The 25,588-nt window shown below is 49.4% G+C and overlaps 1 protein-coding gene across 1 annotated transcript in view; it reads right to left on the reverse strand.

The window, feature by feature from the left end:
* Positions 1-25,588, reverse strand: part of LOC137655729 (pentatricopeptide repeat-containing protein 2, mitochondrial-like) — a 264,814-nt gene that overhangs the window by 234,640 nt on the left and 4,586 nt on the right. The window contains exon 2 of the mRNA XM_068389759.1: positions 16,471-16,702. Within this exon, the coding sequence (XP_068245860.1) occupies positions 16,471-16,702 (232 nt within the window). The remainder of the gene's footprint in view (positions 1-16,470; positions 16,703-25,588) is intronic.

A 25,588-nucleotide genomic window follows, 5' to 3' on the forward strand; every position in this document is an offset into this window, starting at 1 on the left:
GCAGGACTTCCAGGGGAAGATGATGGCCAGACCAGTGTCTGTAAAGAGCTCCAGGTTTGTATAGTTAGGAAAATACAAATAATTTCCAAATTTCTCCTTTTTTTCGACACTATAAACAAACCATTACGCTCTTTGCAGTAGAGACTCACTCCATGATGGGTGGAAGTCCAAAAAAGGGATTTTGACAAACGAAAAATCTATTTCTGGGCTCAACCTGTGTCGCTCCATGAAATGCTCCTTATAGCACCATTTCTAAGGTATAAATACTGCTAAATATACCAGAGAAAAAATTGCATGGAATGCCAGGAATATACCCAGCTCGCTCACCCTTATAGGGTGTCGGTATAGTGACGGGGGGGGGGTTAAAACCACTACCAGAGGTCCCTTACCAATTAGTCTTCTCCTTCCTCAATATCCCCCGATACTACGAGGTGCCGTTCTACATCCGACCACTGCCCGCTACTACGGCTACTGACCGGCCCCCCCCCACCCCCAACCCCCACCACCCACGCATCTCCCATCATTCCTTTCCTAGCACCGTGATATCGACACGCGTTCGTTTTCATAGCTTCTTTGTTACTGTGTTGTGAAGATGTCTGACCTTTTGGAGATCCCTACTCCCAACTGGTTGGTGACTGACCAGGGGTGCATACTCTTTGCTTCACACAAGCTGTTTAGAGGCCACCCTGATACTTTGTTAACCCTTGGGGTTAACAGCGATAACAAATACCGTATATACGTGCATTCATATATTTGGTTACACAAGGGATGATGGTGCCCACTGTAATTAGCAGAGGTCAGCTTGCAGAGTTCCTCTGATGCTGATCCCCAAGAGAAGGGAGAATGAAAAAGGAAGTGACCAATCACTCACCCATCCATTGTAGAGTTACTCACAGGTAACATCTGCCCTCAACTGACTGCTACTTGTCCTACAAGGGAGCCGAGTTGTTATTGACCGCATTTTGTGCAGCCACTACAGGACCTATGGTGAAAATATCGAGGTTCCTATTGGTTATGTCTTGCAGGTAGTGAGAGGTGAACATAATTTGCCGTTTCCATACACCCGCTTGCAGCACCTGTACCATAAAGAAATTATTCTTAAATGGCAGGGACATACTGATGCCCCTGATGTTGTGAGCTCGGGGTCGGCATTGTATGGCCCTCTCAATCACCAGTCTGACTCAAGAGGAGATGGAGTTCTTGGTAACCTTCCTTTTTACTCTCCCTGAGCCCACAAAGAGCCTGCTGATCCGAGGCAGGCTCTAGCAGTTTTTTTAAGGTATTTCATCAGCACCCTTACATGGCAGAGTATTATTATTATTATTATTATTATTATTTGCTAAGCTACAACTCTAGTTGGAAAAGCAGGATGCTATAAGCCCAGGGGCTCCAACAGGGAAAAATGTTATTTTGATAATAAAATAAATTTTTGAATATACGTACTTACCCGGTGATTATATAAGCTGCAGCTCTGCTGCTCGACAGAAAACTCTACGTAAAAAATCCGCCAGCGATCGCTATGCAGATAGGGGGTGTACTTCAACAGCGCCATCTGTCGTGCAGGTACTCAGTACTCATTGTAAACAAAGAACTCAATTTTCTCCTCGGTCCACTGCGTCTCTATTGGGGAGGAAGGGAGGGTCCTTTAATATATAATCACCGGGTAAGTATATTCAAAAATTTATTTTATTATCAAAATAACATTTTTCAATATTTAACTTAGCCGGTGATTATATAAGCTGATTCAGACCCAGGGGGGTGGGTAGAGACCAGCAATAAATGTTTACATTATTATGAGCTAAGGATTTTTTATTTCATTTTAGCAGTTATCAAAAATAACAAACGTAAAATAAATAAGTACCTGGTAAGGAAGTCGACTTGAACAATTATTCTGCCTTTTTAAGTACGTCTTCCTTACGGAGCCTCGCGATCCTCTTAGGATGCTGAGCGACCCCTAGGATCTGAAGTATGAAGGGTTGCAACCCATACTACAGGACCTCATCAAAACCTCTAATCTAGGCGCTTCTCAAGAAAAGAATTTGACCACCCGCCAAATCAACCAGGATGCGAAAGGCTTCTTAGCCTTCCGGACAACCCAAAAACAACAATAAAAACATTTCAAGAGAAAGATTAAAAACGTTATGGAATTAGGGGAATGTAGTGGTTAAGCCCTCACCCACTACTGCACTCGCTGCTACGAATGGTCCCAGGGTGTAGCAGTTCTCGTAAAGAGACTGGACATCTTTAAGATAAAAAGACGCGAACACTGACTTGCTTCTCCAATAGGTTGCGTCCATTATACTTCGCAGAGATCTATTTTGTTTAAAGGCCACTGAAGTTGCGACAGCTCTAACTTCATGTGTCCTTACCTTCAGCAAAGCTTGGTCTTCCTCACTCAGATGGGAATGAGCTTCTCGTATTAACAGTCTGATAAAATAGGATAAAGCATTCTTTGACATAGGCAAAGATGGTTTCTTAACAGAACACCATAAAGCTTCTGACTGTCCTCGTAAAGGTTTAGTTCGTCTTAAATAGAACTTAAGAGCTCTAACAGGGCATAAGACTCTTTCTAGTTCATTTCCAACCATATTTGATAGGCTTGCAATATCGTACGATTTCGGCCAAGGACGAGAAGGTAGCTCGTTTTTGGCTAGAAAACCAAGTTGTAAAGAACATGTAGCCGTTTCAGATGAAAATCCGATGTTCCTGCTGAAGGCGTGAATCTCACTGACTCTTTTAGCTGTGGCTAAGCAAACCAGGAAAAGAGTCTTTAAAGTGAGATCTTTAAAGGAGGCTGACTGTAGCGGCTCGAACCTTTCTGACATGAGGAATCTTAGTACCACGTCTAAATTCCAACCAGGTGTAGCCAAACGACGCTCCTTCGTGGTCTCAAAAGACTTAAGGAGGTCCTGTATATCTTTGTTGTTGGAAAGATCTAAGCCTCTGTGACGGAAGACTGATGCCAACATGCTTCTGTAACCCTTGAAAGTGGGAGCTGAAAGAGATCTTTCTTTCCTCAGGTATAAAAGGAAGTCAGCTATTTGAGTTACAGAGGTACTGGTCGAGGATACTGATACTGACTTGCACCAGTTTCGGAAGACTTCCCACTTCGATTGGTAGACTCTAAGAGTGGATGTCCTCCTTGCTCTAGCAATCGCCCTGGCTGCCTCCTTCGAAAAGCCTCTAGCTCTCGAGAGTCTTTCGATAGTCTGAAGGCAGTCAGACGAAGAGCGTGGAGGCCTTGGTGTACCTTCTTTACGTGTGGCTGACGTAGAAGGTCCACCCTTAGAGGAAGAGTTCTGGGAACGTCCACTAGCCATCGAAGTACCTCGGTGAACCATTCTCTCGCGGGCCAGAGGGGAGCAACTAACGTCAACCTTGTCCCTTCGTGAGAGGCGAACTTCTGCAGTACCTTGTTGACAATCTTGAACGGGGGGAATGCATATAGGTCTAGATGTGACCAATCTAGGAGAAAGGCATCTATATGAACTGCTGCTGGGTCCAGGATTGGTGAGCAATATATTGGGAGCCTCTTGGTCATCGAGGTTGCAAAGAGATCTATGGTAGGCTGGCCCCATGTGGCCCACAGTCTCTTGCACACATCCTTGTGTAGGGTCCATTCTGTTGGAATGATTTGTCCCTTCCGACTGAGGCAATCTGCCATGACATTCAAGTTGCCTTGGATGAACCTCGTTACTAGAGAAATGTTTAGATCTTTTGACCAGGTGAGGAGGTCCCTTGCGATCTCGTACAACGTCATAGAGTGGGTCCCTCCTTGCTTGGAGATGTACGCCAAAGCCGTGGTGTTGTCCGAGTTCACCTCCACCACTTTGCCTTGAAGGAGAGACTTGAAGCTTTTCAAGGCCAGATGAACTGCCAGTAGCTCCTTGCAGTTGATATGCATTGTCCTTTGACTCGAGTTCCAAGTTCCCGAGCATTCCCGACCGTCTAATGTCGCGCCCCAGCCCGTGTCCGATGCGTCCGAGAAGAGAACGTGGTTGGGAGTCTGAACAGCCAGGGGCAGACCCTCTTTGAGGCTGATACTGTCCTTCCACCAAGTCAGGGAAGACTTCATCTTCTCGGAAATGGGGATCGAGACCGCTTCTAGCGTCTTGTCCTTTTTCCAGTAAACAGCTAGGTGATATTGAAGAGGACGGAGGTGTAGTCTTCCTAACGAAACGAACTGTTCCAGGGATGATAGTGTCCCTATCAGACTCATCCACTGCCTGACTGAACATCGTTCCTTCTTCAGCATGTTCTGGATGCATAACTGGGCTTGACTTGTTCTGGGGGCCGACGGAAAAGCCCGAAAAGCTTGACTGTGAATCTCCATCCCTAAATACACAATAGTTTGGGATGGGACCACTTGAGACTTTTCCATATTGACCAGGAGACCCAATTCCTTGGTCAGATCTAGAGTCCACTTTAGATCCTTCAGACAGCGACGACTGGAAGAAGCTCTTAGAAGCCAGTCGTCCAAATAGAGGGAGGCTCTGATGTCCGCTAAATGAAGGAATTTGGCTATATTCCTCATCAGCCTCGTAAACACGAGAGGAGCTGTGCTTAGGCCAAAGCACAGGGCTTGAAACTGGTAGACAACCTTTTCGTAAACGAATCTCAGAAAAGGTTGGGAGTCTGGGTGGATGGGGACGTGAAAGTAAGCGTCCCTTAGGTCTAAAGAGACCATCCAGTCTTCCTTTCTGACCGCTGCTAGAACGGACTTTGTGGTCTCCATGGCGAACGTCTGCTTTGTGACAAAGACATTCAGCGCACTGACGTCTAGCACCGGCCTCCACCCTCCTGTCTTCTTTACCACTAAGAAGAGACGGTTGTAGAAGCCCGGGGTTTGATGGTCCAGGACTTTGACTACCGCTCCCTTTTCTAGCAAGAGAGACACCTCCTGTTTCAATGCTCGTCTCTTGTCTTCCTCTTTGTACCTGGGAGAGAGATCGATGGGAGACGTTGCTAGAGGGGGTTTTCGTACAAACGGGATCTTGTACCCCTCTCTGAGCAACTTCACAGATTGTGCATCTGAGCCTCTCTTCTCCCAGGTCTGCCAGAAGTTCTTGAGTCTGGCTCCCACTGCTGTCTGAAGAAGGTGGCAGTCAGACTCTGCCTTTAAAGGACTTGGTTCCTTTCTTCTTCCCATGTCTCCCTTCGGCACGAGCACCTCCTCTGCTGGAGGCTCTGCCACGAAAGGGCGGAATAAATCTGGACGCTGGAGTGTCCATCCTTGGTCTTGACAAGGTAGGCAAAGGGGTGGCTTTGCGGGCAGAGGACGCAACCAGGTCATGGGTGTCCTTCTGAATCAAAGAAGCAGCAATCTCCTTAATCAAGTACTCTGGAAAAAGGCACTTAGAGAGAGGAGCAAACAGAAGTTCTGATCTTTGACACGGTGTCACTCCAGCTGACAGGAAAGAGCAAAGGTTCTCACGCTTCTTGAGGACTCCGGATACGAACGATGCAGCAAGCTCACTAGATCCGTCACGTATGGCCTTGTCCATGCAGGACATGATGAGCAAGGAAGATTCCTTCTCAGTCGGGGAGATCTTCCTGCTCAAAGCTCCCAGACACCAGTCCAAAAAGTTGAAGACCTCGAAGGCTCTAAATACTCCTTTCAACAGATGGTCTAGGTCCGAAGGTGACCAGCATATCTTAGAGCGTCTCATGGCTAGCCTGCGGGGAGAGTCTACAAGACTTGAGAAGTCGCCCTGGGCAGAGGCAGGAACTCCCAAGCCGAGAACTTCTCCCGTGGCATACCAGACGCTCGATCTGGAAGAGAGTTTAGCAGGGGGAAACGTAAAGGCTGTCTTCCCTAGACTCTTTTTGGACTGCATCCAATCTCCTAAAACTCGTAAAGCTCTCTTGGACGAGTGTGCAAGGACGAGTCTCGTAAAGGCAGGCGAGGATGACTGCGTACCTAAAGCAAACTCTGACGGAGGAGAGCGTGGAGCCACAGACACAAACTGGTCCGGAAACATCTCTTTGAACAGAGCAAGAACTTTTCTAAAGTCCAAAGAGGGTTGCGTGGACTTGGGCTCGTCAAGGTCCGAATGTGGTTCATCAACGTGTGCCGCATCGTCATCATCAGAGAGTCCATCATCCGAGAATTGAGGAGGAAGCGGCAATGGAGTAGGTATCGGCTGGTCAGCTGAGTCCGGTCGCACGGGTGCACGCGTGACTGAACCGGACGCAACGTCATGGAACTGTTGCCCAGTCTGTGAGCTGGCAACAACCATAGCAGCGCGGGGACGCACAGCGTCTACTCCAGACTGTCTAGTCTGATGTGGGCGAGCAGAGGCAACCACACTGGGTTGCGGAGGTTGACGCACCGCGTCAAAACAAAACAACTTTGACGGTTGTTGTACCTCGCGAACGTCAACGGAAGGTTCCGTGCGTCGCTGAACGTCAACATGCGGCTGGCAGGGTACACTGGAACGCATGGGTGGCGGGACTCTCTCAGCTGGAGTGCGCAAGAAGGTCGCCTCAGCGTCCACAGGACGCACAACCGTGGTTGGTTGTAGGCAAGAGGTTGGTGCAGCAGCAACCTTCTCCGCACGAAAGTCCTGCATCAGAGACGTTAATTGGTACTGCATGGTCTGCAGCAAAGACCACTTAGGGTCTGCAGGAGCAGGTGCGGCGACAGACGGTGTAACTGCCTGAGGCGGTACCGCTTTGCCTCTCTTAGGAGGTGAGCAGTCATTGGAAGACTGCAGCGAGTCCGAACTGACCCAGTGGCTACAACTGGGCCGTTGGACTTGCGCGGAAGGGACCGACTTGCGCTTAAGAGGTCGTGAGACCTTGGTCCATGGTTTCTTACGAGAAACCTCTTCCGCAGACGAGGAATAAATGGGCTCTCTCGTCTCTGTGTGGGTGGGGCGATCTTGGGTAGATACGCCCGAAACCACGGAGGGAACGTCTGTTCGCTGATTAAAGCCTCTCGAACCCTTTGGTCGTACGACATTGCTTCTCCCCTGGACTTGGGAGCTTGCAAGAGGTCCCGGTCTAGGAGGACGACAGGCACGAACAGACGAACCCTCAAGCGCAACACTATCCACAACACTATCACTCACTTTATCACTTCCCACTGCACTCTTACACTTCAGCTCCTTGACGTCCGCCATGAGCTGGTTACGGTCACTAACCAAGGACTCAACTCTCTCACCCAGAGCTTGGATGGCACGCATCATATCTGCCATCGAAGGTTCCTGAGTGCCAGAAGGGGGATTAGGAGCAACCACTACAGGGGAAGGAATAGGTTGTGGGGCATGAGGAGAGGAAAAATCAACGGAACGAGATGAACTTCTCCTGACTCTATCTCTCTCTAGCCTACGTGTATATTTCTGGAATTCGATAAAATCGAATTCCGAAAGCCCAACGCATTCCTCACATCGATCTTCCAATTGACAGGTTTTATCCCGACAATTGGAACAAACGGTGTGAGGATCGATAGAGGCCTTCGGAAGACGCCTTGAACAGTCCCTAGCATTACACTTCCTGAATTTAGGGACTTGAGAAAGGTCAGCCATTTTGAATTGGTCAAAGGGGAATTCAAAAACTATCCAAAGTCATCAACAAATAATCCGATATCAAAAAAAGAATGCAAGGATTTATTGAAGAGAAAGCCTGCACAGCGAAAGCTCAAAACTAGAAACGTGTACAGTGAACCCTCGCTACTTCGCGGTTCGACCATTGCGGATTCACCACTTCGCGGATTTTTTCCATAACCCATATATATACAGTAATATATATATATATATATATATATATATATATATATATATATATATATATGTATGCATGTATTTATGTATACTGTATATGTAGGTATGTATATGTGTATACATATATATATATATATATATATATATATATATATATATATATATATATATATATATATATATACACACACACACACACACACACACATATATATATATATATATATATATATATATATATATATATATATATATATATATATATATATATATATATATATATATATATATATATATATATATATATCTAAAGTAGGAAGATGTGATGTAGTTCTAAGGGAAAAGTATGGGAAATATGTCTGGGTAATAAGCAAAGCTCTACCTCCAGTTTGTTTCTACATTATGATCAGAGATAAATGTAAACAAAACATTGGTTGCCATTTTTTATCGTGCTTTTTAGCATGTTTAGGAAATGCATGATATAAAATCACCTTTAATATTTGTGCCTGTTTTAGTTTAGGGTACTGTAGTACATGCATTAAGTGTTCTGTACATTAAAGGGTAGTTTGTTAACAGTACTACGTACAAGGGAAGGTTTTAAAAGTCTGAATATACATGTTGAATAAATAGGTAAATATGGTGTCACTACTTCGCGGATTTTCACCTATCGCGGCCGCGACTGGAACCTATCTACCGCGATAAACGAGGGTTCACTGTACTTCACCAAATAGTTGTGAAAACAAATCCAGTTAGCAACAGCGAATTAGTAGGTCTTGCCGGTAGCACGACAGAGAGAAAATTGAGTTCTTTGTTTACAATGAGTACTGAGTACCTGCACGACAGATGGCGCTGTTGAAGTACACCCCCTATCTGCATAGCGATCGCTGGCGGATTTTTTACGTAGAGTTTTCTGTCGAGCAGCAGAGCTGCAGCTTATATAATCACCGGCTAAGTTAAATATTGAAAATAGACAAATTCGTAGATAATTTGTATTTTTCCTAACTATACAAACCTTAGCTAATTAATAAGGGTATTACTTTCGGCGTAGGTGAAATGACGAGCCATTGAATTTAACGAGGGTTTATTACCCATACCGCTAGTTAGCGGGGGTAGGGGAGGGTAGCTTGCTACCCCCCCCCCCCTCACACACCTGTGCTTGAGCTCACTTTGCTTGGAGGTAGGACTTCAAGGGGATAGAACTGGCAGCCAAGTTTGGTTAAATAGCTAAGGTTTGTATAGTTAGGAAAAATACAAATTATCTACAAATTTGTCATTTGTTCCGTAACTGGAATGCAAACCCCGCTATTTAATAGGGGTGACTCACCCATTAGGAAGGGTGGACGTCCCTGCCAGTCTGGCTTTTTGGCTTTGCCCGGGGGCTCGTTATTTGAGTGTGTAAGCACCCAAGAAATAAGGAGTCCCTGCACCTCGCTAGAACCTTGCTACGCAAGGACTGCGGCCTACGCAAGCTGTGTGTGAAGGTATGAAGAAGTGTGACTCGTCCTAGGAAGTTGTTCTGAAGGTCTTTAGATGGGAACTTGTAGACTAGGATTTTCCCAATACCACCTCGTCAGAGTATGGGGACGTAACAGTATTACTCTTAATACTAGGAACACAAGGAAGCAGGGTTTACCTGCAGTGGTTTGAGGTCAGCTATGCAGAGAACCCAGGATGCTGTTTTCCCCAAGAGAGGGGAGGATAAAGAAAAGAATAAGGGCCAGTCAAACCTTTTCATTCATGCAGACTGAAACCGGATAACAATGCCCTCAACCTTCTGCTACTTGTCCAATAAGGAGCTTGAGGTTTTAAACCAGCTGTTGTGCAGCCACCATATCGAGTCTCCTGTGGGTCACGTCTTGCAGGTAGTGGGATGTGAATGTTGTTTGACGTTTCCACACCCCAGCTTGAAAAATTTCTTTTGAAGGCCAGGGACGTAGCTATGCCCCTGACATCATGTGCTCTAGGGTGATGTGACGGAGGAGGGTCTGGATTCAAGGCCAGGTCAATGACCCTACGAATCCATGCAGAGATGGTGTTCTTGGTAACCCTCCTCTTAGTCCTTCCTGTGCTGACGAATAGTGCTGGAACATGAGGACGGACTGCAGCTGTTCTTTTGAGGTACAGCCTCAAGCTCCTTACTGGGCATAGTAAAAGATGGTCTGGGTCATCTGTTACAGTACGGAGACTGGAAATCCGGAAGGAGTTGAAATGAGGATCCGCCACTCCAGGATTCTGAGTCTTAGCAATAAACTCAGGGAGGAATCTGAACGTCGCCTCCCCCCATCTCCTTGAATGGGCGATGTCATACGACAGACCATGCAGTTCACTGACTCGCTTGGCCGAGGCCAAAGCTAGCAGGAATACCGTCTTCCAGGTTAGGTGACGATCTGATGCCTGGTGTAATGGTTCATAGGGAGGTCTCTTAAGAGACCTGAGAACTCGAACCACATTCCATGGGGGAGGTCTCACTTCTGACTGAGGGCAGGTAAGTTCATAACTACGTATGAGTAGGGAAAGTTCTAGCGATGAAGAAATGTCCATTCCTTTCAGCCTGAAAGCTAGACTTAAGGCTGAGCGATAGCCTTTCACTGCCGAGACTGAAAGGCGCATCTCTTCACGCAAATACACGAGGAACTCCGCTATTGTTGGAATAGTGGCATCGAGGGGAGAGATACCCCTTCCACGACACCAACCACAGAAGACTTTCCACTTTGCCTGGTAGACTGCTGCAGAAGACTTTCGCAGGTGTCCAGACATCCTGACAGCAACTTGTTGCAAAAATCCTCTCTCAGAGAGGAGATGCTGGATAGTCTCCAGGCATGAAGTCGTAGTGAACCTACGGCTTTGTGGAAGATGTTGGTATGTGGTTGTTTGAGTAGATTGTGTCGTGGAGGGAGTTCTCTTGGTAGCTCTGTTAGAAGTTGCAGAAGGCCCGGGAACCATTCTGCGTGATGCCATAGTGGAGCTATGAGGGTCATTGAAAGATTGACCGATGTTCTGGTCTTGTTGAGTATCCTCCTCATCAGACAGAATGGGGGAAAGGCGTAAACGCCGATGATGTCCCATCATTGTTGGAAAGCATCTTGCCAGAGAGCCTTGGGGTCTGGGACTGGGGAACAGTACAGCGGGAGCCTGAAGTTCAGGGCCGTTGCGAAAATGTCCACAGTCGGAAAACCCCACAAAGTCAGGACTTTGTTGGCTACTAGATGATGCAAAGACTACTCGGTACTCACTATCTGAGATGCTCTGCTCAGATTGTCGGCGAGCACATTTCTTTTGCCCGGAATGAAGCGTGCCGATAGTGGTATCGAGTGGATTTCGGCCCATCTCAATATCTCTACTGCTAGATGGGATAGCTGCTGCAAAAATGTACCTCCTTGTTTGTTGATGTAGGCCACTACTGTGCTGTTGTCGCTAATCACCACCACAGAGTGACTTGCCAGGTACTGTTGGAACTGTTGAAGGGCCAGAAAGACGGCCTTCATCTCTAGGAGATTTATATGGAGGTACTTTTCTGACTCTGACCACAGGCCTGAGGTCGTGTGGTGCAGCACGCGGGCCCCACACCCTTTTTTTGGAGCATCCAAAAACAGCATCAAATCCGGGGAGAGGACGAGAAGGTCCACTCCCTTTCGTAGGTTCTCGTCTGCCACCCACCACTGGAGATCCGTCAGTTCCGCAGGTCCCATGGGGATCTGAATGTCCGGGGAGTCGTATGCTTGATTCCTACGGGACTTGAGTCGCCACTGGAGGCATCTCATCCTGAGGCGACCGTTGGGAACTAGACGAGCCAGCGATGAAAGGTAACCGAGGAGACGTAACCACGATTGGGCTGGAAGTTCTTCTCATCTGAGAAAAGGCCTTGCGACCTTCCTCAGCCTTGCTATCCTGTCGTCTGATGGGAAGGCTTTGTGGAGAATGGTGTCTATAATCATGCCTAGGTATACCAGTCTTTGAACCAGTCTTTGAGTGGGAAGCAATGAGGACTTCTCGAGATTTACCATGATCCCCAGATCTTGGCAAAGTCTCAGAAGTTTGTCTCGGTGTTGCAGAAGGGATGACACCGAGTCTGCTAGGATTAACCAGTCGTCCAGATAACGTAGGAGATGGATGCCAATCCTGTGTGCCCAAGATGATACTAGGGTGAACACTCTGGTGAAGACTTGTGGTGCTGTGGAGACACCGAAGCACAGCACCTTGAACTGGTACTTTCTGTTGTCTGGGCTGAATCTTAAGTACTTCCTTGAAGTCGGATGGACTGGGATCTGGAAGTACGCGTCCTTTAGGTCCAGTGTGCACATGAAGTCTTGCGGTGTTACTGCTAGTCTGACCATGTCCGCCGTCTCCATGCTGAACGGAGTTTGTTTGACAAACTTGTTCTGAGCTGAGAGGTCGATGACTGGTCTCCAGCCTCCACACGCCTTCTTTACAAGAAAGAGTCGACTGAAGAACCCTGGAGATTCGTCGAGGACCTCTTGGAGAGTGCCCTTCTTCAACAGGGTCTGGACTTCTGCCCGAAGGGCTTGCCCCCTTGCCGATCTCATGGCAAGGGAGCTCAATGACACTGGATTTGTCGTCAGGGGAGGTAGAGATGTTATGAACGGGACGAGATATCCTAGACTGATCACGGAGATTGTCCAGGAATTGGCCCCGAGTTGTTTGAGCAACTTTGTAGGCATTCCCCCACTGGTGGACATGCAGGGGGACTGCTTATCCTAGCGTTTGCAGCCTCGGCTGCTCCCTCTAGAATTCTTGCCTCCCCTGGAGGACTTTTTGCCTTTCCTTTCTTTGACAGGAAAGGGCTGACACCAGTCTTCGCTGCTGTCGTTGTTCTAGCGGTCTTGACTGGACGGGACTGCTGTGGTGCTGGACGCTTATAGGGCTTGGATGTTGAAGCCCTATGAAGAAGGGAGTCTTGATGAGACTTCATCCACCTCTCAGCGGCATGTTCCACATCCTTAGGCTCGAACAAGATGGATCACTCTAGAGAGGAATGTCTCAGCCTATTGATCTCGGTGCTAGGGACCTTCTGATGGAATCTCTCAGCTAGTACATCCCGACGTTTCAAAATAGTATTTGCCCACAAGTTCGAGACTTGGTGGGTCAGAAACTCGATCGTGCGAGTACCTGAGAGAAGAAAGGTCTCCATAGCCTTCCTGGTACGTTCTTTGGAGAAATCCTCAGAACGTATCAGGATACCTAAGGTCCCCAACCAGATATCGAGCCACGAAGTGGCTTGCATAGCACACTTCGCAACTTTCTCCTGGTTAAGGATCTCGGTCGTCGAGAATGAGACCTGCCGATTGGAGTCTCTGAAGAGGGACTCCCCTGATAAGCTCTTCCAGCGAGTGGTGAAGAGGAAGAGCTAAACAAGGCTCCTTAAGGATCTCGAAGTACCTCCTCTGCTGTACGCGAGGAGGTGGGAGGAGCTTGTTGGTGGCACTGAAACGGTTGGAGGAGGACATCTCGGAGAGCTGTAGAGAGATCTTGTCCCTGGTACTCTTAACCCCTTGAGACCAGGGCAGTGCTGTACTGGTCTTGGAGGGTTTCTGAGTACCAAAGACACTGTCCAAGACCGTGTCCTTGCCCTCTCGAGGAGGGATCTCTGGGTCAGAAAACCCGTTGAGAGCCCTCATTAGAGTCAGAACTTGCCAAAATGCATGTTCTGACTCTTGCTGGTCTCCTCCTGATGTAGGACTTGCAGCGAAGTCTCCTTCTGTCCCCAAAGGCTCTTCTTGGGGAGAGTTGCGGACATTCTCTGAGTGGCTAGCTGGCTCCATCCTAGTCCTAGTAAAGGACTTCGGCAATGTTTTGGAGTCCTTAGATTCCTTCCTGGGAAGGATGTAGGACTCCAACATTGACGAGGATGGCATGTTCCTTTCAATCCCCGCCTGAGAAGACATCTCGGCGCGAGGAGAGGTTTCCCTCCTTAGTGCGATGGGGGAAAGTCTCTCCTCGCGTGATTTCCCCTGGGGACAGGAAATCTTCGTCCGAAAGGGAAGGAGAGACAGTCTGGGGGAAAGAAGGAACCTGCCTCAAAGATCTGCGTGGAGTCAGTTTTGCCCTTGGAGAAGTTACCGCGTCTGGAACTCCTCTTTTTCTCTTCAAAGGGGTAGAAGCAGCCATGGAACTGTGCCCTAATTTAGAGAAGACAGGCTTGAAAGCCTGTGTTACGGCTCTGATCAGTGCACCGAACCAGGGCTGTTGGCTGACAGATGCGCTGTCAGACATACCCATTGAAGGGACAGGAATAGAAGGATCCCTGGGAGGAGTTCTCATCATTGGTGGGTTCCCCTGAAATGGCTTTGGGGTCCTGGACCCCTATAGATGTTTCCCTTCTCCCACAATGCGCAGTGGTATGCGCTTGCGGGGAGGGGAATGAGGCGATGGCTTCCTTGCCGTGCGTAGTTCAGCAGTCTTGCGCGCAGGAGGATATTGACGCTCACGCGAGGGAGAATAATGGTGCTCGCGCGAGGGAGAATACCGGGACTCATGCGTGGGAGACTGCTGGTGCGCGGGCGCGGGAGAGTATTCGCGCGCGGTTGCGCAGGATCAAGGCGTTGAGTGCGCGGGCGAGAGTTCACACGTGCCTGTACCAGTCGTAGGGCGGCGCGCGCAAGAGAAAGATCGCCAGCGCGCGGGCGCGCGACAGAATGTGGGTGCGAATCTGTAGGAGAGGATAGGCGAGTGCGCTCGGGGTGCACGCACGTATCCACGCGGATGCATGCGGGAGAAGGCTGGCGCAATGGCGAGCGCTGGCACGAAGGCGAGCGCTGGCGCAATGGTATTGGCTGGCGCGTGGGAGAAGTCAGTTTAGTTGACTTCCCAGTAGTGCCCAGATCAGTAGATCGTTGGTGCGCAGGAGAGTTAACTGCTGGGCGTGAGTGCTGGCACGCGGAAGAGCCCTGGCGCGCGGGAGAGCGCTGGTGCGCAGGAGATCGCTGGCGAGCAGGAGAGCCCTGGCGCGTAGGAAAGCGCTGGCGCGTAGGAGAGCGCTGGCGCACAGGAGGTTGACGGTGCACAGGTGAGAGTCGGCGCGCAGCTGGGTGTGGGCACGTAGGCTTATGCTCAGGAAAGGCCTGGCGCACAGGAGAACGTGGGCGCGCATGTGCATGAGGGCGCGCATGTGCATGAGGGCGTGCATAGCGTGTAGTGGAGCTGTACTCCTGTTGGGACGTAAGTGCGAGTTGGCGCATACGCCCTTGATGCCCTGTGTTAAGGTTTACTGATGGGGCCTGACGAGCTACTAGAGCGCGTTCGTCAAGTTTCGTTGCCGCATAGCACGTATCTGGGTGGCGCGCCTTAGCGTGCTCAGATAAAACCTTGTTAGGTTTATGCAGGAAAGGTGACGGCAGGTCGGCAGGTCTGTCGGGTGGAAGGTCGACGTGTCCTTTAAAAGGACGACCTTCCACCGAAGGAGATCGCGAACGATCTGCAGAAAGGTCCAGGACCAATGCAGGAACAGTGATCGGTGATTGTTGTCGAAGCTCCTCTGCGGGGGACTGCATCGAAGATGTTTGGCGAAGAGGAAGGCGAGTCTTGCGACAAATGCGCCCTCTGGGAGCCGTAGGGTCAGCGAGCTGACCTTCTGTTGTCCTCCGAAGAGGAGTCTCTGTAAGTGAACTCCCACGAGGGGAAGAAACACTAGCAGGAGAGACTCCCTAGTAGGCTGAACAGAGATGGGAGAAACTAAGCCGTCAGCTACCGTAGGGTTTGAAGAGGCAGAGGTGATGGGTGATACCGCATTGGATACCTCTGACACCAAGACGTCGACAAGAGACAGAGGATCAACCTCTGTCGGTGACGGCGATTGCTTGACAGCAGCACCCAATCGGATGTAGTTAAGCAAAACCTCCTTGGAGGGCGAACCCGTAAGCCCCAAGGAGGACCAAAGCTGAAAAAGGGGGGTTAGTGATATATCCTCCCCCAGGGGGAGAGGTGGAGCTGCTTCGCTACGGGAAGCAACATCATCTCTCGAGCCCCGAGTTTGGTAAACAGTACATCGGTCTACGCTACCAATCGACGGTCTCTCGAAAGAGACCGACCAAGTGGGAGCTTCGGAGGAGGTTTGGGCAACGAAAGAAGAGGCCTTGGGTTTTACTCCTTTCAAAGAAACCTTCGAAGGAGAAATATCCCATTTGGACTTCTACTTCCGTCATCACGAAAACCTCTCCCACTGGGAGGTAGACCACTTCCTACACTCACTACACCTGTTGTTGCTATCACACCGTTGGCCCCTACAAGAAAGACAAAGGGCGTGAGGATCGGTCTCGACCGCCGACGTGAATGTTCCACAGGGGCGGTCGGGAAACCCAGGGCAGGTGCGCATAATCGCAGAGGCCAACTTCACAAACAGAACTAGAAAAAGAAAAAGACAACAGCATTAAATGGCTGCCAAATGACAGCGAGGATGAGAGCGGACACGTCCGACTACCATCCGAGCCGAGAGCAAAGTGAGCTCAAGCACAGGTGTGTGAGAGGGGGGGGGGTAGCAAGCTAACCTCCCCTACCCCCGCTAACTAGCAATGTGGGTAGTAAACCCTCGTTAAAAATTAATGGCTCGTCATTTCAGCTACGCCGAAAGTAATACCCCTATTAAATAGCGTGGTTTGTATTCCAGTTATGGAGCAAACTTTAATTACCATTTCCTATCAACAAATCCCCATAGTAACCAAAGTCCATTTGCGCATGTTTTCCTTATGAAGATATTTAATTAATATCATCTCTTTACGGTGAAAACACTTACCTCTTGGCCATTCCCACAACAAGAGACATATCCTCATCTTTACATTCAGCTAAATGAATGGCATTTTTAAAATCTTCAGTAAAAATCATAGCCTTGGTCTCTGACTGTAGGATTTCATGCATTTGTTGTCGAAATTTATCTTGAATATTCTGAAATTGAAGCAAAACTTTCTCCCTGTTTTCTTCATAGTTCTCAACACCCAATGCTGCAGCAGAAAAAATGTGGCGATAACCTGGAATGGAGTTATTGTATTTAGAACAGATATAAATTTAATTTGAACGTTACCTTCAAGAATGAAGTACAGGTATTATCTAAAAGTCATATCTTAAATATGCACTAGTAAAAAAGTTAATCTCAAAATCCTTATTTCAATACTTAATTTCTGGGCTCAGACCTGTGCCGCCCAGTGAAATGCTCCTTTTACATAATTTCTAAGGTAAAAACTTGCTATGAATTTACCAGAGAAAAAATAGTCTAGGAATACTAGGTTGAACCCAGCTCGCTCACCTAATAAGGTGTCGGTATAATTAACTGGGTCGTGATAATTAATCACAACCAGAGGCCTCACACCATTTAGATATCTCCTCTCAATATCCCCGTACAGCGAGGTGCCGTTCAAGACCTAGCACCGACCACTATTACCAACAGTTCAACCCACGCTAGTGACATCACTCCTTTTATAGCACTTGCTTTAAGCGGTTCACTTTTTTCGGTGTGTGCTTTTTCCCGGATTTACCCAGGATTTATATCATGATGTTGGAATCTACTGTCACTCCGTCAAAGTTAAGTACCAGATCTATGAGTTTTGAGTTTTTGGAGGTAGCCTTGCCCTTAGTTGTTATTTTATCACAGTTTTTTATTTTTCACTGTTCGCGGCTCCACTTCGGGACCGCCATGGCGGCTGGCTACCTCCTCTCTCTCTCGTTCTTAACGCTTTACAATTAGTCTTCAATACTGATTGTTTTTCGTTTTGAACCTTTCTGGGTAATTCACGGTTCACACCCCTTGTTATTTTATTTTGTTATGGTATTTCATTATCCTGTTAATTACGATACAGTTGTTATGGTACTACGGTATCACAGTTCGTGTTAGGCTGGCATGCCTGCTCGCCTTCGGGCGCTGCTAGTTTTTTATGTTACCACGTTATTACGTTTTCATAAACGATACATTACATTATATTTACGAATAGTAGTTGGTTTAGTTAGAGTGGGACTCTCGCGAGGCAGTTTGTTTTCATATTTTTATGTCGGCACCTCACCAACTTTGTGTTATGTTGCCCCCCCCCTGCCCAGCTCGGTCCTTCCCGCGCTGGAAGGTTCGGCTCTTCCCTGCCTCTCGCTTGCGTCCTTCTCTTTCTATTTTACTCGCATGCTTTCCTACTCATTTTATTTTATACCATATCAATTATATTATATTATATTATATTATATTATGTCTTTCCGTTTTGATCATTCATATGTCGTGGTTATTCGACCAGGTTGGTACGCCTTGTCTCTCTGTCCACGTGATAGCCTCCCCCCGGCTACATCCCCACTTCAGGGATGCCTCTCGCTCTTCGAGCCTTGGAGTCAGCTGTTTTGTTTCGCGGGTCGAGTCCTCTCGTACCCTCTCACTCTCCCCCCCCCCTCCCCGGGGATATCGCCTGGCTCCTTCACAAGCGTTTAAGAGGCGGGAGGGATTTCTGCTATGGTTTGGGTTCCATGTCTTATATACACATATTATTCCTGGATGCTACCTCCCGGTTCCGCACCCCACGGACCTTTTATGGGATCCCTCCCTTCACCCTACCCGTGTGGCGTTCCGCACTTCACGGACCCCACTTGATGTTAATAATTTTATCTACGAGATCCCCGTTCATAGCTTCCGGACCTAGTTATTTTGACGAGTTTTGGTCAAGGTTCTGAGCCCGTCGGTGAGTCTATGACTCCCGAAACCCTTCCCCTTAGTCCCGCCTACCCCGGTAGGTTAATACAAGCCCCGGGCTCTCTCAGTTGTCTCTCCAGAACCAACCTATATCCCTAACCATTTGACGATTAATCTTATATATAGATTCTATTACTCGACTGTTCCCCCTCATATGATCATTGTTACGGATTGACTTATTCTGTTATCTATTAAGCTGTTACATATTAAGTGCTTTATCGCCCTTACGGCTTAAGAATAGTTTACCCACTGCTATAGTGGTGTATATTAGCTCCCGGAGCTCCCGGGCTCCTCTAGCTTTATCGCCCTTACGGCTTAAGAATGTTTCACCCACTGCTATAACAGTGTAGTTTAAGCTCCCGGGGCTTTATCGCCCTTACAGCTTAAGAATGTTTTACCCACTGCTATAACAGTGTAGTTTAAGCTCCCGGAGCCCCCGGGCTCCTCTTGCTTACCTACGGGATACTTATGTATCTTTATTTTACAGACGGTACGCTGTGCGATTACAGCTTGTTCGGCGGCCCTTCACCAACCCTGTGGCCACGACGTTTGTCGGTCACACGCCCACTGTGCTATCCTTGTGGATGGATTGGCCGTCTGGCACCCGGACAATTGTGTCGTTTGTTATAAGCTCGCTTCCACGCTCACCTCAGACTCGGTAAGTGGAATTACGGTTAATCTTAGACTTACATTGTCTTAACCTTTGTCATTTTTGGTGGCCTTATTTCGCAAAGAGACTCATAAACTTTCTTATTTTATTTCTCTTGTGGAAACCGCTTACCTTCAGTAATAATCTATTCTCTTTCAGAGCTCCCAGCCGGCTAAGACCTCAGCCCTGGCGACCCTCAAGGTCTGGATCGGCGGGTTCGCCCGCAATGTAAAGGCGAAACAGCCTTACATCGGCTGCGGTCCCCAAGGATGTGGCGGACCCCATTATTGAGAAGATAGAGTCCCTGCTCTTAGCCCCGGGCCAGGAGGAGACGGGCGGGACTATTACTGAAAACGTCGCTACCCTCAACTTAGATATAGAACCAATGGCTCTTGACGAACCAAATGTAGGTGGTGAGGCAGGTGGGTCCCGGGCTAAGATTCCTCTCCTTAGCCCGACTTTTTCTTCTACTAATTCAGCTCATTCTTCTTTTCAGGGCTTCCCGGGGACCTCCGGGGCTGATTTCAAGCCCCGCCCAGTTACCCCGAAGGTTAAGGCTCACCGTAAGCCTTTGTTCAAGACTCGTAAGTCTTCAAAATCCCCGAAGTCGGTTAAGACTTCATCCGCTAGAGTCCCCCAAGACTCCGCCGCCGCATCTTCGGCCCCTCAGGGTCCGGTATCCCCGCCGGCACCCGTTCCCGCTCCGGCGGAACCCTTCGACCCGAAAGCCTTTTCTAAGGAACTTCTTTCCCAGATCGGGTCCATGATGTCATCCCTCACTGAGAGGATCTCCAACAATGAGAGCCTGGTGCAAGGCCTCATGCGTTCGGGGCTGCCACAACAGCAGCAATACCCCATCCCCGACGCTTCCAAGCTCCCACCATTCACCAAAAACAACCCCTGGAAGATGGCCTATCGAGGACTATGAGTTCTACCCGCCGGGACTCCAATTCCCCTTCCCCGGCTTCGCCCGTCTGACCGAAGAGGCTCTGATCCGCTTGGATAAAGTCCCTAGGGAGACAGTCATCTATCCCAAGGAACAGGCCCAGTCTACCTTGGTCCGGGCATTAAACGAGTGGGATTGTGTGAACACAATGCTCACGCCCCACAAGAGTTCTTATACCATGTTTGTGGTTGATGAACAAACCCCTACTCCATGCGTCACTAAGATCATGGATATTGCTTATCAGTCCGCCAAGGAAGAAAAGCCTCTGCCTCAGCTCCGGGAGACAGACTTGACTTCCCTCCTCTTTCCAGGTGACCACGAGTGCTGGCGTAACGCCCCGGCCACTTTCACGGCAGGCAAACTGAGTGCTGACTGTGCTTCCACACAGTTCAGCGAACACCTCCCCAAGCTCCCGTAATCACTAATCCGCCTTGAGTTCGAGGCCCGGTGCAGGCTGAGTAGATCTATTAATTCAGCCACTTTGGCCGAGATGACCGCCAACACCTATGAGGAGGAATCCCTCTTCAAAGTTCTTACCAAATCCCTCCTACAGACCTTACTAGTTGATGCGTTTGAGTTCCTCAACGCTAGATTCCGTTGCCGGAGACACGTGTTAGCCGAGGCTACCATCAGGCATGAGCCTAATAGGCTCATCAAAGCCCCGGTCTGGGGCCCGGATCTCTTCCCAGAGGACTTAGTAAACTTTGTGCTCAGCGAGGCAGCTCGGGTCAACCAGAGCCTCAAAGTTAGATGGGGTCTAGTCCCCAAGCGGAAGTTCGAACCAGTTGGCGCCTCTGCCCGAGGCAGGAAGAGGTTGAGACCCTTCCATTCCTCCCAGAACAGACAGCCTCTTCAGCTTGCACAACCCCAACCTTCTACTTCGAAGGGACAACCTCAACATCAGTACGTGTTGGTCCCTCAGGCACAGGTAGCATCGACATCTTATGCTACCTCCCCTGCCTTTAACCCCACCTACGAGTCCCTAGGTTCCTTCCAAGGCTACCAACGCAGAGGCTCTGGCGCCAGAGGTGCCTTTCGTAACAGAGGTGGTGGAAAGGGTTTCAACCGAGGTAAGGCATTCCGCGGAGGCAGAGGAGGCAAGCCATCCTCAGCCCATTGAAAATCTTCAGGTGGGAGGGAGACTTTACGTCTTTCGAGCCCGTTGGAAGTTCAACAATTGGGCTTCCAGCATAATTTCCAAAGGTCTGGGGTGGAGCTGGATAAAAGGGCCCCCTCCACCGACCAGTTTTTACCAACTTCCAACGGAGGAACTAAGATCGTTTGCAGAAGAACGCAATCCAAAGAGTCCATCGCTTAAAATTTCAAGGTCGCTTGTTCAGCGTGCCAAAGAAAGGCTCAGACAAACGAAGAGTGATCCTAGACCTGTCCCGTCTGAACTCCTTCATTCGTTGCGACAAGTTCCACATGCTAACCGTCTCTCAGGTGCGGACCTTACTTCCCCGTGGGGCCGTCACCACCTCTATAGATCTTACCGATGCCTACTATCACGTTCCAATAGCAAGGCACTTTCGTCCTTTCCTAGGCTTCAATCTAGGCAAACAGGCCTATGTGTTCAAAGTGATGCCATTCGGACTCAACATAGCGCCCAGGATCTTCACCAAACTAGCAGAGACAGTAATTCAAGAACTTCGAATCCAAGGGATTCAAATAGTGGCTTATCTGGACGACTGGCTCGTCTGGGCAGACAACGTCAAGAACTGCCTCACGGCAACGAACAAGGTTCTCACCTTCCTTCGACAGTTAGGGTTTCAGGTCAACCTAGACAAATCCCGCCTGGTCCCAGAGACCAAGTTTCAATGGCTGGGATTACAATGGGACCTACGCTCCCATACGCTATGCCTCCCCAAAGCCAAGAGGACGGAAATAGCAAAGAACACGAAACGGTTTCTCAGGGACAAGTTGTCCAGCTGCCCGTCCGAAGGCACGGCTCCCCCCGCTGGGCGGGTTGAGTCGGAAGCTTCGCGGTCTTACGCCTGTCTGAAGAGGCCTTCTCGCATTGCTCCCTGTGAGGGTCATACTTGCGGCTGGTCGAGGGCCTTCGTGGCGAATAATCCCTGGACCGTCGGCTAGGGGAACGTTGAAAATCGCTCCTGCGGGGAACGAAGACCCATTCACCATCGGGGGACCTACTCTTCCTGTATTTCCTCCGCGGTGACCTGGATTGTTTCCTACTGTATCTCAAGTGGGACCCTGAGCAGGAACGCCTGCTCCTGGACAGCTCCCTCCGCCGTCGGCGCCTCCTCCTCGCTTCACCTTCAGAAGAGACCGAAGAACCTCCCTCCGAAGAACCCGACGATACTGTACAACCCGAACGACGGACGGGAGCGGGGGCCACGGAGGTCTTCGCGACCTGTTGAGTTCCAGAGGTCGAGGGTTGTAGAAAGGAATCCGGAACCGCCATCAGAGGAGCTGGAAAGGAGGTCGGTCGCACTACACTTGGGAACCAGGTATCCAGGCCCTCTTCCATCCGCAACGGGGACCTACCTGGCGTTTTAGGGAGCCTCCACCCGAAGGGCTCACCTACCGTAGAGTCTAATTTCTCCTGGACGCTACCAGCTGCTGAAGTACCTGAAACACAGGCCCAAGAAGCGGGCGAAGAGACAGGTACAGCGTTACTACTCCACATGGGGTCGTCGGAGGAGACGTGCCCCCCAATCACAAGGGCAGAGTTTCCAGAACCCCCAGACACAGCACTATCAGGCTCCCCACTAGCCTGAGAAGGCCCAGCAACCCCCACATCATAAAAATTAGACTCCTGGGGAAGAGCCCTCGGCACTTTCCCCGCAACAGACTTACCTCGTCCCCTACCCTGGGTAGGGGAAGAAGAGACAGAAGCCCCGTCGGACCGTCCACCTGGCGACGGTAACGATGAAGAGATGCTTGACTTCCTGGGAGAACGTTTCGATGATTTCTTCTTTTTCGTGCCATAACGCACCCACTGGATCTCATTCCAGTTAACACACTCATCGCACGTATCCGACGGCGAACACACTCTGCCTCTACAGGAAGAGCAAAGGGAATGAGGGTCCACTTCTGGCTTGGAAAGGAACGCTCCACACGACTTTCCGGCTCTAGGCCCAGGACAACGGCGGATCTGCTCCATCGCAACACAACCACAAGACACAGGCACGAAGGGAATAAACAAGGAATTCACTTGGGAAACACAAGGGAAGGGACTGAATACGCGAGAACACAAGGGAAAAGCACAGAGATACCACGCGGTAATCACGTGGGACACACGAGTCGGGACACAAAGGGTCGAAAGAGAATGAGAGCGGCGTGATGGTATCACGACGCGACCAGAGAACTTACTGACGAGCGAGACCCAAGCTAACGCCGACCTAGCTCAGGTCTACCCTCAGGGCACGTTCTCCTTACTCCTGGGTTAGTCCTCCATAGAAAACGGAGGTAGGGTAGACTACACAAAACTCTGGTCGGTTAAGAGGAGATTCCAGGTAACTCCTAAGAAAGTAGTTCGAGGTAAGTCTAGGTGTTGGAACAAACCTCCCATTTAGATTGATAAATCCTGATGGTAGAGGATCTTCTAGCCCTCGCGATCGCTCTAGCTGCCTCCTTCGAAAACCCTCGAGCTCTAGAGAGTCTTTCGATAGTCTGAAGGCAGTTAAACGAAGCGCGGGGAGGCTTTGATGAAATCTCTTTACGTAAGGCTGATGCAGGAGATCCATCCGCAACGGTAGACTTCTTGAAATGTCTACTAGCTATAGAAGTACCTCTGAGAACCACTCTCTCGTGGGCCAGAGGGGAGCAACCAACGTCAACCTGGTCCCTTCGTGAGAGGCGAACTTCTGAAGCACCTTGTTTAGGATCTTGATGTCTAGGTGAGACCAGTCCAGAAGGAACGCGTCTATGTGGGCCGCCTCTGGATCTGGAACAGGAAAGCAATAAGTCGGGAGCCTCTTTGTCAAAGAGGTCGCAAAGAGATCGATGGTGGGTCGACCCCAAGTCATCCATAGTCTTTCGCACACATCCTTGTGCAGCGTCCACTCCGTAGGAATCACCTGTCCTCTTCGGCTGAGACAGTCCGCTAAGACATTCAACTCCCCTTGGACGAATCTCGTCAAAAGAGAGATGTTTCGATCTTTTGACCAAGTGAGAAGGTCCCTTGCGATGACGAAAAGGGAGTGGGAGTGAGTGCCCCCTTGCTTCGAGATGTACAGTATGCCAAGGCCGTGGTATTGTCTGCATTCACCTCCACTACCTTGTTTCGAACCAGACTCTCGAAACTCCTTAACGCTAGATGGACTGCTAAAAGCTCTTTGCAGTTTATGTGAAGACTCCTCTGGTCTGTGGACCAAAGACCCGAGCACTCCAGATTGTCCAGTGTCGCTCCCCAACCCAAATCCGATGCGTCTGAAAACAACACATAGTTTGGATTCTTGATTGCAAGAGAAAGACCTTCGCGAAGTCTTATGTTGCTGTCCCACCAAGCTAGACAAGTCTTGACTGAATCGGAGATTGGAATCGAGATCGTCTCTAAACCCTTCTCCTTGTCCCAATGGTGGTTTAGGTGAAACTGGAGAGGGCGCAGGTTGAGTCTCCCTAGAGAGATAAACTGCTCCAGCGACGAAAGAGTCCCTAGGAGACTCATCCAAACTCTCACAGAGAAACTGCTTTTCTCTTGCAAGAGACGGACTTTGAGCAAAGCCTGCTCCATCCTGGTGGAAGACGGAAAAGCCCGAAAAACTCGACTCTGTATCTCCATCCCCAAATAAAGAATGGTCTGGGATGGAGTCAGTTGCGACTTATCCATGTTCACCAGGAGACCTAACTCTTTGGCCAGGTCCAAAGTCCATTTGAGGTCCTCCAGACAGCGATGAAGGGACGACGCCCTGAGTAACCAGTCATCCAAATAAAGGGAGCCTCTGATCCCCGACAAATGTAGGAACTTTGCTACATTCTGCATGAGCCTTGTAAAAACAAGAGGAGCAGGGCTGAGGCCGAAGCACAGTGCTCAGAATTGATACACCACCTTCCTGTACACAAACCTCAGATAATGTTGAGAGTTTGGATGTATCGGAATGCGGAAGTACGCATCCTGCAGGTCGAGAGAGACCATCCAGTCGCCCTTTCTGACCGCTGCTAAAACGGATTTGGTGGTCTCCATCGTGAATTTTGTTTTTACAGCAAACACGTTGAGAGCACTTACATCCAGCACTGGCCTCCAACCTCCTGTGTTCTTCGGAACCAGGAAGAGACGGTTGTAAAAACCTGGGGATTGAAGGTCCGAGACTTTCACCACCGCCCCCTTCTCCAACAACAGAGAAACTTGAAGATGCAACGCCAGTCTCTTTGTCTCCTCTCGATACCTGGGAGAGAGGTCTATCGGAACTTTCACTAGCGGGGGTCTTCGTACAAAAGGAATTTTGTAACCCTCCTTCAGCAACAAAACAGACTCCCGGTCTGCACCCCTCTTCACCCAGGCCTGCCAGAAGTTGGTCAATCTGGCCCCTACCGCTGTCTGAGGACGTGGGCAGTCAGACTCTGCCACGTGGGGATTTGGATCCTCTCTTCTTACCTCGTTTGCTATCGGAACGAGAGCTTCCCCTACTGGGGGCTCT

The sequence above is a fragment of the Palaemon carinicauda genome, chromosome 16 (assembly GCF_036898095.1).
Source record: "Palaemon carinicauda isolate YSFRI2023 chromosome 16, ASM3689809v2, whole genome shotgun sequence".
In the NCBI taxonomy this organism is placed as follows: domain Eukaryota; kingdom Metazoa; phylum Arthropoda; class Malacostraca; order Decapoda; family Palaemonidae; genus Palaemon; species Palaemon carinicauda.